This window comes from Antedon bifida, chromosome 10, assembly GCF_963402885.1.
Source record: "Antedon bifida chromosome 10, ecAntBifi1.1, whole genome shotgun sequence".
In the NCBI taxonomy this organism is placed as follows: Eukaryota; Metazoa; Echinodermata; class Crinoidea; order Comatulida; family Antedonidae; genus Antedon; species Antedon bifida.
This window is the reverse complement of record NC_136235.1, coordinates 1106468-1118676: the sequence shown is the minus strand read 5'-3', so window position 1 is coordinate 1118676 and position 12209 is coordinate 1106468. Positions and strand designations below refer to the sequence as shown.

Below are 12209 nucleotides of genomic sequence, written 5' to 3'. Positions count from 1 at the left end.
AAAAAGTAGTACAATAACGAAATACATCATATTATTGCTGCTGGTGACGTGTTATCTTTGCCTTTCTAATTTAATCTAGCAAAAAGCTATATATTAAAATGTTTCAATGTTTCTAAAATGTAATAACCAGTATGTTTTTCATTGATTCGTGTGAAATTAATTAGGCCTACTGTACTCGTCGGCGTGCATCCTGTCTACAATCCGGGTTCCAATCCCACTATTAGCTGATAGACCTCCAGATGTTGAATGCTAAGTTCTTAGAATTGATTATTATTTAATTTTTCCCCCTCATTTTTTCTTATAAACCTAATCTTTCATTCACGCAATTTAATCAAATTTAATTAAATTTCGATAATCAGAAGGACGAATTTAATGAATTCTGTTTTACTCATAAAACGCAATTTTTGTTTTCATCTCCAAATTTAAATACAAACTAGTGTATACTGAGCTAGTATTCAATTGAATAAGAATCTACATGATAGGCCGCCTATTCGTGTTATAATCTCAATCGTATACAGCCGAGTCTCATATAAAAGAGTTATAGCGATACTGTATCGAATTGATGTAGACCCATCTTATGCTTGGTTCCCACTAGAGACGTAAAACAACGATGTAACGCACGACCAATCACAAGCGATGGATTTATTTAACTTTCGCTTGTCATTGGTCAACTCGTTTGCATTGCGTCTACGTCCTTGCGTTGCGTCTTAGACTGGGAACCAAGTTTTCCTCTTATACCAGATATAACAAATAATGGAATTAACGTTTCTGTTTTATCGTCATCTCTTTCATTTCAATCCATCTCAGCAGTATAAATCGTTTCTAAAGTTTCAAAATTATTATTTCTTTATTAAATATTGTTATGATTAGTTAAATTATAACTTAGGCTTACTTAGAAATGTATATTTTGTAATGAAGTATCAACATAAACTAGAAATACACAATAAATTGACATTGTCACAAGATATACATTTGCTGGTCGATTACGCCGTGTGAACTCAATGTTTGAATTGTAACCGATCTTGGTTATATATACAACTTGTATTCTTAAAAATACGCATTTATGCCGAAAGGTATATTTACATACAGTATGTACACGTTTCGGCGAAACTTCAAAGAAATGTTTAAATCATGTGCTTACATTTGACAATTAATTTGAATTAAACATAAATAATAGATTGATTCACCTTCTTGGAACTATATTAAAAATAAATTACTATCAATAGAGATAGTGCTAATTACAAATCGCACTTTTTTTGGTGAAAGTCGTCGCTGAACTAGTTTAACGTTAGTAAAGCTCTGTCTACACTTCTACACTATCAAACTAGTTTGACAAAATAGATGTGATGTGCCCAAATATGGTAGTGATATTCCTAAAATGCTAGTGGTATGACGTCATCGTGTCCATATATATGGGCACATCACATTTGTTTGATAGTGTGGACACAACTTTAGAAGCTTGGTTTCCTACTACTCTAGGACGTGACACGACACAAGCGCAACGCAAGTGAGTTGACCAATGATAAGCGACGATTCGAATCCATCACTTGTGATTGGTCAAATTACTTGCGTCGCGCTTACGTTAGCATTGCGCCAAAGCGGTTGTAACGACACTAATTTACATAAAAGAAAAAAGACTAAGTTTTCAAAACTTTTTTAAAACTTTACAAAGACGTCAATAAAACTGACGTAGAATTTATATAAAAAAAGGCACTTTTAGTAACAGACGTTGCACATAATAATTTTCAAAATACATCAATTTATTCACTTTCATTTTATATCTAATATCATACTGTACAGTAGGAACAAGAAAAACAATACATTTTCACAAAAAAATACTTATTAAAATGTACAGATTAAAAAGGGGGCTTTGCATTTAAATACGCGCTTCAGTAATTTGTCTTGCATTATTCATTGCAACCCGCAGCCAGTGTTCTAAGCACACATTATTTTTCTTTCTGTTTAAGTGAAGAAGCTTTAGGCTGACATTGTCTTACATTGCAAATGTAGTTATTAAACATACCTTCAAATACTGACTGAAATGCTTTTTCCAATTAAGTTTTAGTAATAGTTTTTATTTTAACAATCTAACTACCTACCTATTGTAGTTGCATAATTTCTTAGTTTAATTATTTATAGTTTAAAACTCAATAAATTATACTTTTCAGTTTTTTTCTTATTAATATTGCATTTAATAATATACTACTATATACAGTACAACTATATAAGAAGTGCTAAGTGCTTATATTTTTGGTTGAAAACAAAGAATGCAAAGAAAAAAAGCAGCAAAATGAAAGTGTTTGCGCCTCATGAATACTAAAGCTCTGTCTACACTATCAAACTTGTTTGACAAAAAAAGTGTGATGTGTCCAAATTTAGTAGTGACATGACATCATCATGTCCATATGGGCACATCACATTTCTTTTGTCACATAACGTTTTGACAGTGTAGACGGAGCTTTAGATACTGTACAATTTTCATTTATTTATATGTTGATTTGCTACCTTTTCTCTCAAAGAGTCTTCAGGGACAAACAGCCCAACTAGATAAAGATTAAACAGTATACAATATCAAAGATCCCGCCCGCAAAGAATATTTGATACGCAACCATACTGATAATGTTGTACGACAGCGGCAACTATGTCACATGATCAAGTAATTAAACTAGAATGGTTTTCCATGTTGTTCATGCTCCAATTGTCGTGTTTAGTTTTAAACTTTAAAAGAACTTTATACTCTACTGTAAATATATACAGGAGCAGCAGGCCAATGAATGAAGGCCGATATAGTAATCTAGAGGTAATACTGTATATCAGTCAAGCATACAGTTGTTTCAGGTATCAACTGATGGATGTACTCATTAAACAACATATGATCCATGCAGTACGTTACCCAGCGTATCTAAATACCAACTGCTAAACATCATTATATCAATAAATTAGTATCAAATAATAACTATCATTTAACATCAATTTTTAATAACGTGTACACATTACAAAACTACTATAGTGGACGTCTGTTTTCATTATAATTTATTCTCCTGTTTTTATTTTAAATGTGAATGAATCATAAATGTTTCCTGATTAAAATTGGATATTAAGATGTATTGTGTTTATGCGTACAAGGATGATTTTGCAGTATACAGCGCTCTGTCCGTTGAAAATGTTGCTAGATTTTTGGTGGTCTGACTGACAGCGGGAGTGGTCAACCTTTGGCGGTCTTGCATGCACTTATTGTCCAGATCCAACGAGTTGTTCTTTAGTTCCAAGTCTTGGTTGATGCGGTAAAGTTGCTTCTCCAAAGCATCACGGGCGTTGCTGAAAGTTTAAAGGTCAAATTAAAGGTCACTTCATGTTTTACAAAAAGTTTTAAAAAGCTGCATGAAAATGATTTCTTTTGCTTCTCTTAAGCTCTGTCTACAGTGCCCATATATGGTAGTGCTATGCCCAAATATGGTAGTGCTATGTTATATGTGGTAGTGATATGCCCATATATGGTAGTGCTATGCCCAAATATGGTAGTGATATGACTATATATATGGGCACATCACATTTTTTTGTCACATAAACTTTGATACTGTAGACAGAGCTTGTATGCATACAGTATCCCTAATCTGTTCAGTGTAAAACAGAATTTTCATTATAACATATTAACAGCCTCTACAGTACGTATGTGGAAGGAATATTTTAAAACAGGACTACTGTAAATAACTAGCTTGTTAATAATGCACTACAGTATAAATTTAAATATTTTAATATGAACCACATGCATCATTTAGTTTCGCTTGGAGAAATAAGTTATCTAACACTTATTTCTCTATGGTAGATGAGGCATTTTGAGTGCCTTTCAGGTATGCCTCATGCCAAGTTTGGGGCTGAAACATTGACTGTACAAAATCTAGGTTACATACAGTATGCAATGATGATATTTCGATTTGTTACCCTTAGGTCTAGTATTATCTAACCTGTCTGATCCAGATGGTGGGCCTAGCTCAAAACCAGCTTTGGTAATTAATACTAAAAATATATCAATAACAAATTTGTTTACTTTCACTTTCATTTCAGAGAATTTGAATATTTTTTTTTATAATTTGATCAATAACAGAAATGAATTACTAGAAAACAGATGCTACTTTATATATTGTCAATATTATGGATACATTTCTATTGTTCTTAGTAAGGTTGTGTTTTTATTGTAGTATTTTTATCACGGGTCAAATGAGTAGTCTGCCTGGAATAATAAAGTTTATTATATCGTGGAATAATAAAGTGTATTAAATCGTGGAATAATAAAGTGTATTATATCATGTTTCTAGTGACTTACTGCGCATCTTTAAGTTTGTTCTTTAACGCCTTCATACTGTCTTGTATTTCATGCACCTCGTTAACTAAACCGTACTGTGCATTATCCCGACAAAGTTCTACGTTTGGTCGATACGTTCGGTTCTCCAATCTTGTCATCGCCAACTTTAATGGATTCTCTTTGTCGCGAATTGATTGCTCCAGGTTTCGGATATCGTTTTCCATCTCTTTGATTTCTTCCTCGGTCTGCAATATAATTAAATTGTAAAGTAATATAATACAAGGTTAGACTTCAATTAACATTTATACAGTTATACATTCACCCTTTTGAATTGAATCAAAATTTAGCTCAAAACGTATGAAGCATGAATGCGAAAGTATTAGACATTACTATCAAAATATAATAGGATGTATTAGCATTTAATTAAAGATATAATATATACAGTTTGTGATATGATATGATTTGATGTGATATTATTATGCTCTAAAAAATACAAATTAATTCTGAATCCACATAAATAAACTGTATTATGAATTTGTTAAAAAAATTGACACAAAGAAAATACAAATTAATTCAGAATACTGTACACAAATATATTATGAATTCGTAAAAAAAAAAGTGATACTTTGCAGCAGAGAGTATTGGTCGCTTTATATTATTACATTATGCAATAACGCATAACAAGAAAAATGCTTTCAGTCCTTGGCAAGGGAATAAACCAAGACGGTACTTTTCTTGTCTTGTGAAATTCAATTTGTGAAATTGAATTAAACAGTAGTTTTTTTATGACTGATGTAATGTTCAATGTATTGATATTAACGCAATCTCTTAAAATATAAAAACACTCTCTAGATTTTAAACAGAATTGAAGCATACTAGTACTACATTCATTCTATTAAACAGTACAAACATTTTGTATGCAAGTACATTTATGCGCAACAGAGATACAGTGCTATCCTTTTGTCAGGCAAGGCCGTAGCGAGAGGTTTAAATAAAATGACGAAGCAAAGATGCTTTAAGTATAATTATTAATATAAAATATGACAATCTCTGCTGGGGAATCGGGGTGGGTATTGAAAATTTCAGATGAGGCGAGCACCTCATCTGTCTTGTGCTGGCTATCAGTAGCATTCAATAGAATAAAAGTATATAAAATTAAAAATGACACTCAGCAGGTTTGGGTTTTTGGGAATGAGGTGGTGTCACTATGCTTTTCAATCTTTGATGTCTCACTCTCGTCTCTTTAATCTTCCTTAATTTCTTTTATCATGGTTTCAGATCTTTGTCATTATAATTGCAATCATGTTTTCTTAACTTGATGGCAAAATCAAGAGTTTAAATTGCAAGCATGCATTTTAGCTGTATAATAATAACATTATTCATATTGATTGCTTTGCCTAACATCAGTACTGTACTAGCATTTTAAATTTAAAACTAGGGTAAAAAGTGATGTGATGATCATCGATGTATCTAATACAAGAACTTGACTACCACGTCTGATGAGCAATAATATATCATCTAACGGCAGAATTGTCTAGCATTCTAAATTTTAATGTGTTCTGACATGCATTTACAATCGCTGAGTCAAGTGTGTAAAAAAATAAAGATGAAGATAACATAAAATTATAAATCATAGCCCAGCTGACAAAGGAATAGTGTTTTCCAAAAACTTGGCATTTTCTGGCTGTTTTACCATTTTGATTTATCTTTCTGCTTGTTTCATTTGTATCTCCATTGAGATCCAGCCATAGTTGTCAAAATAATAGAGGTACAGTAGTGTTATCAACTAGCTAGTACTACTACTGCAGGTAAAAATGAATTCATCAATGCTTCATTAACTTGTGCTATGTTGCATTGACTGTATGTTACTCGTACATAGTACTCCGTATGTGCTATTACTGTACATCAACGACAGAGGTTTAATGAGATTCAACACCAAATTACATACTCCGTAGAAAGAAGTAACTTTAGATTTAAACATTGTGTATCAATAATAAATCCAATTTATCGTCATCATACAAAGGCTGATACTCAGATTTCAAGATGAAACTGAAGCTAGTTTTTTTGTTGTATAAGATCAATTAGTACATGAAATGTCAACACTTAGACAGTTGACAGTGATACTTTGAAATACACATTAAATACTAATTACGCTCCCTTAAGTGGGCAACTGTTGCTATTATTCACATTTTAATACTCGATTACTTTATAAAAAAACAATCTTCTCCGATCATCTATGTAACACGCTTTACTTACTGACAAAAGTAATACATTGAAACTCTAAATCTGTAGAAATAAGAACTGAATCAGACATATACATTACGAACAAAACTATTAAACTATTACTGTTCAGTATGCGGCTATACTAACCTACTTAGTCTAAAGGCCATAGACTGGGAAGGTAAAGCAAAATCATAAGAACAAAACTATTTAAAAATACAGTATGCAGCTATGCTAAGTAGTCTAAAAACCAGAAAAAAAAAACCAGACCTGGAAAGCATACAGGTAGGAACATTCTAGAGTCTAAGTTTAGCGAATTGTAGTTAGCTCAATTCTTAAGTCACAATTTATGGATATAACTAATGAATATTCATGTTTATTTTGTAACGTTTCATGAGGGGTCCCCAACTTATGTATGAAAAGAAATATCGCGCCCTGTCCAATACCCAAAGGAAATATAACACCAAAACCAGCAAAAATAAATTTGCGTCGGGACAAATTTTGTTCACATTACTTACATTCTTTTTCTGCCACTCATGTTCAACTTTCGCACTCTTCATTTCATGAATACGTTTACGTAGAGCAAACTCGCTAGCCTGACGCTGGGCCTCAAGGTCATTGTCTGTTTGCGCAATGGTACTGTGTATTGCTTCACGTAGTCGGTTGGAAGACGTCATCTCAGCGTCTGCACGCTGTTTATTGTAGCGACTAAAATCTTCCCATGTTTGTGGTGTTACGCTTCTAAAAGGTAAAACAAACAATTTTAAAAATGGTGTTTATAATTTACTGTTCTTTTACTCATACCTGAATTAAACAAATAAAAACAACTTCTCTCAAAATTAATGATTGAAGTTTTTTCAAAAATCAATCAATATAAGTAGATATTTTATTAAGTAAAAAAAAAAACATTAAATTGCACAAAATAACCAATAGACTACAAATTGAAATCAAATGCAATAACTATACATTGTAATATACTATATCAACAGTAAAGTAAAGTACACACTATTAACTATGATAACTAGTAATCTCCAGCCCCAACAAATGTATTGCTTTTTTTAATGTTTGATAATGTTTATATAAATCAAAAACTACTTTAGATGAAATAATTAATATACTAAAAAAGCACTTTGTGAACAGTAATAATATGATAATTGAACATATTCAGGTTTAGGCCTACTTTTTAAAATGGAAACTCTAAAATTAAACATGATCATGTGACTATCATGTGCAGTATTTATGTTATGAATGCTTGTACAAAATGAAATACTATTTATTTGATTGATATACTACTGTATAAGATTTGAAACGGTATCAACAAACAAGTACATCATCAAGTAAAAACTTTTTAATCAAATACTGATGGTTAATTTAAAAAAGATTGCGGCAGAATCAAGCTTGTGTGTATAACCTGTACATGATTTTCAACTAACGGTTGAAATGTATATTTACGTAAATTAAAAATAAATCACAGTGTTTTATTAGTGAACTCTTATTAAGGCTGTGTAAAGCTCATTCGACCCCCAACCCACTTTTAAATTTGTTTTTCTATAACGGAAGTGAAAGAGTATTTTAATTTGTTTTTGTATATAGGACGTGAAAGAGTTTTTAACGAATATTTTGAAAAATTGAACATGACACATTACTAACAATGATATATAGACTGGCAACTTTATGATTTATATACTATTTCAAGATTTCTATTGTCAGAAACGTCTTAATAATGCTTCGCTAGTTTCTTCTACTGCTAGTTACAGCCAATAAAATTGCGTTTTAAATCACCTATACATCAATTAATCCAATCATTAAGCACTTGAAACGATTCGCTTATCAAAAAGGGTAGTGTTTAAACTCAGGGGCCATTTAAGAAGAATTGCACAAGATGAAGGCTTTAGAGAAGACTTTCAATTAGCTTATTTTTCGTTTAGGAAAATGTACTTACATTTAATTATTAAAGATATGTTGTCCCCTAAAAACATGAAAAATAAAGATTAATAAAATAAGACTTTGAATATATTATTTTGTAGTTTTTTAATAAAGCTAATCACTTCCGTGGGAAAAAAATTAATGTTTTCACTTATATTTTATAAAATGACAAAATAAATGGTTAAATTCAAAACTATTTTTTGCTTTAAATTACAGTTTTTTGGGTAAATGCATTTTTTTTTTCGATCAAATTTTGGGTCAAAGTGGATACTATGAGGTGACATTAAAATGGCATATTCAAAAAAAAAAACAACAAGAATTATTTTTTCAGGGGACAATACATCTTTAAATGATTTACAGTACTTATTTTTTTTAATGTTATAATTTATGATCCCACCACATGAGGAAATTTGGAAGGGCTCGACAAAAACAACGCCTACAATGTTCATCAGTCTGGCAGACAACAATACTATACTGTCCTCTTGACATTCATTAGGTCTCTAAACTGAAACCTTGAATATTAAAGACATGAGTTTTTCAATTCAAGGAGCTAATCTATGGAATAAACTTAAACAATATTAAGTTTTGTTTGTTTGGTTTTCGCTTTTATGCATACATTTTTTTTGTAAACACCATTTGACTTTAGTATTGTTTTAAATATGTTCATATTACTTCTTTTACTTTTATTTGTTGTATTTGTAAATAGTTTTGTAAACTGAACGGCCTCGTTAAAAACACACAAGTTTTCCATTTTCAAATAAAGTTAATTATTTTTATTCCCCTACTGGTTTCTGTGTTGTACAGTATAATGTATTACATTGGCTCACTACTTCAGTTGAACTGGTCTTACCAGCACTAGTTTCAAATTATTTCACTGTCTAACTTATAAGATTGACGTAACAACGTTTCAATTGAATCTAAACAGCATTATTTACAGCAGTATGAAAGAGCTTTTTTTTTCAACCATACAAAATGATGTCGAACAGTATATCCGCCGGAGGTGGTCAGAATGTGCGCATGATTAACTTACCCCTTTGGTGTTCGTGTTGAGTTTGGTTGATAGCAGATGTCAGGTGAATTAATTGACAGATCATGGCAGTATGTATCAATCTTCTTTGCTTCTGTCTTGTGTCGAAGGTCAGCGGCAAGCTGCTGTCTAGCTTCTTGTAAAACACATAATTGCTCAAACGCTGCACTGATCTTTGCTTGCAATTCCTCCTTGATACCATCAATCACAACTACTTCCTGAAATCATGGTAAAAATTAATATATTTTGGGCTAAATTGACTTCTGAATAATAGATGTAATTTCACAGGTATGTGAATTCAGTTAGACAAACTAGCCCAACTAGCTAGGCCTAGCCATAATACTATATAGGTCGCTAGTTTAGCCCAGCCTAGCCCCAAAATTGATTAAATATTGGATTGACAAGTTAATGTACATATTTACTTATTGCCTTCTGAATAATTCTAAATAGACATAAATTTCATAGGTACATTAATTTTGTTTGTGTGAAACAGTTGAATGTTTATTCTTTTATAGAAAAATGATTGTGTGTTTGAATCCTAATAAAATGAGGCAAAGAGTCACATGAAATTGTTTAGTATAAATGTTGCGGACACTAAAGTGGACCCGGAACTGTACACTCTGCTGACCCAAGCCCTTGACCACTTGTTGACCCAAGCCATTGTTGCCAAATAAATAATTTGAAACCTTTTGAAGCTCAGAGTTAGCTTTGTCATCAACGACATCAATCGACCGTCGACTATCTCTGTACGTCAAGCACTCAATGGCGACATCTAGTGGCAATGCCTTTGCCTCTAAAGCCTTCTCTGCCAAGTCTTTATCAGCAGTCAACTTGGAAATTTCTTCATCAATGTCTTTCAATGTCCTCTCTAGTGTCTGCCTCCAATTTTCAATATCATCGATTCTATTGGACAGTCTTGTTGTGTTGTCATGGATACCCCATGATGTACGATTATCTGTCTCATTTCGTAGATGTCTGGCCTGTTGGCGTTGACTGTGTGAGTTTTCCCGTAATTTCTCAGCGTTTGTTGAGAGAAGATGATTGTTGGTGTGCCAATCTGAAGGGGCATAATGAGTTACGGGTTTGCTGGCTACGTCTGTTGAAATCGACATGTTGTTTACTGCTGTGTGGGCAAAACAAAGTTATTGGTGTAAATATCAACAATCAATATGATAAAAAAAAAACTCAATCAAAACTACGTCAGTACTAAAAAAGTATGTTAGCAGTTTTATAACTCTAGCTTAGCTAATGTAGTAGAGTAGGCTAGTAGTGGAATAGCTTAGTATAAGGCCTAGCCTGGGTGGGACTACATATAATGTCAGCCCAGACCTTATTCTACTTAGGCATAGGCCTGGCCCTGGGCCTAGGCCGGCTAACCGACCTATAGGCCGCTAGGCCTACTAGGCTAATAATTCAGTTAGACAAACAAACTAGGCCTAGCCTAGCCTGGGCTAGGCCTAGGCCTAGGCCTACTAGGCCTAGCCCAGGCCTAGCCAGCCGGCCATAAATAGATAGGTCGCTAGTGTAGCCCAGCCTAGCCTCAAAATTGATTAAATATTGGATAGACAATGTAATATATTTACTTACTGTTTACAGATTGAAACTAATTTGGAAATAATGTCTTTACTTAATTAACTTCTGCGAGATAAATGTCCTCAATACAGAATTAAAGTGCTGTACACAGTGTAATAATGTAGTGTGTGGTTGCTGTGTGGATACAACACGCGTGAGTCGTTGCTAAGCAGTTTGACAAAGGCAAAATGAACGGATGATCTGATTGGTCTATAAATGGTAAAATTCTTTGTGTTAACTAATCACAGAATAAGTTATAACTGCCTTCGACTGAATGTATATTGTTTGGCCACTGTCATGACAACATGTTAAAAGGAGATATTATATCAACTGCTTGATGACTGGTGGGTTTACATAGTGGGTTTACATTAACACCGGCATAACTTACAAAAAAGAATGCGCAGAAAAAAAAGGAGACGGTCTGTATAGTGAAGTTAATATAGATATAGATAAATTAAAACAAATACCATGATAAAGCAGTCGGAGCATGGCAGATTGTATAGGTAAATTATTAATAAATGTTTGCACGCGTAAGTTTTCGTATCGTGTCAAATCACAATCTTGTTCAAACTACTCCTAATATTGAACCTTGATGTGAGAAATGTATTTTGTTTATATAATATTAAAAAGATATAAAAATCTAAGATACCTGGCTGTAGGCATTACATATGTCCCAGGAAATAAACGAACTTTATATGTCAAGATTAAAGAAAATCTTAAAAATAGACGGAATATGAATAAAAGATTTCAAAAATGCAGCTGAATGTCAATGTGAAAAGGTTAACTGGGGTTTTAGGTGTTATTTATAGGTGAACTTGTAAGGCTATAGATCCGAAGTGAGGGGGAACGCGGAAAAACAATTTGAAAATATCAATAACGTGTGTGCATGAAAGGGTTGAATGAACTATGTCGACCTTTTTAATTGAGTTCGTACACGCGCATAGGATCTCAATGTGAATACTCCGTGTTCAATATATTCAAAAAGAACAAAAAACATCCGAGCTGCTTGAATGGTTCCCACTTGGGACGCACTCACACCACAGCTTGTGATTGGTCACTCTCACACTTGCGTAACCGCATACGTCATTGCATTACGTCCATTGGTTGGATGCGTCACGCATGCTAATTAGATTTACACTTTTGAGACAAATAAAAAACAAA

At 32.7% G+C, this 12209-nt stretch overlaps 2 protein-coding genes across 2 annotated transcripts in view; both read right to left on the bottom strand.

Moving 5' to 3' along the window:
* LOC144854164 (serine/threonine-protein kinase RIO1-like) overlaps window positions 1–12209 on the bottom strand; it is a 107916-nt gene that overhangs the window by 68663 nt on the left and 27044 nt on the right. The gene's annotated exons all lie outside the window — the stretch shown is intronic.
* On the bottom strand, window positions 1743–11185 carry LOC144854249 (tektin-B1-like). The gene is made up of 6 exons (XM_078712178.1): window positions 11064–11185; window positions 10163–10599; window positions 9480–9694; window positions 7042–7264; window positions 4325–4548; window positions 1743–3318 (listed from the first exon to the last, which is right to left on the bottom strand). Exons 2-6 carry the CDS (start codon window positions 10586–10588, stop codon window positions 3114–3116), a joined length of 1293 nt encoding a protein of 430 aa, XP_078568304.1. The 5' UTR covers window positions 10589–10599; window positions 11064–11185; the 3' UTR covers window positions 1743–3113.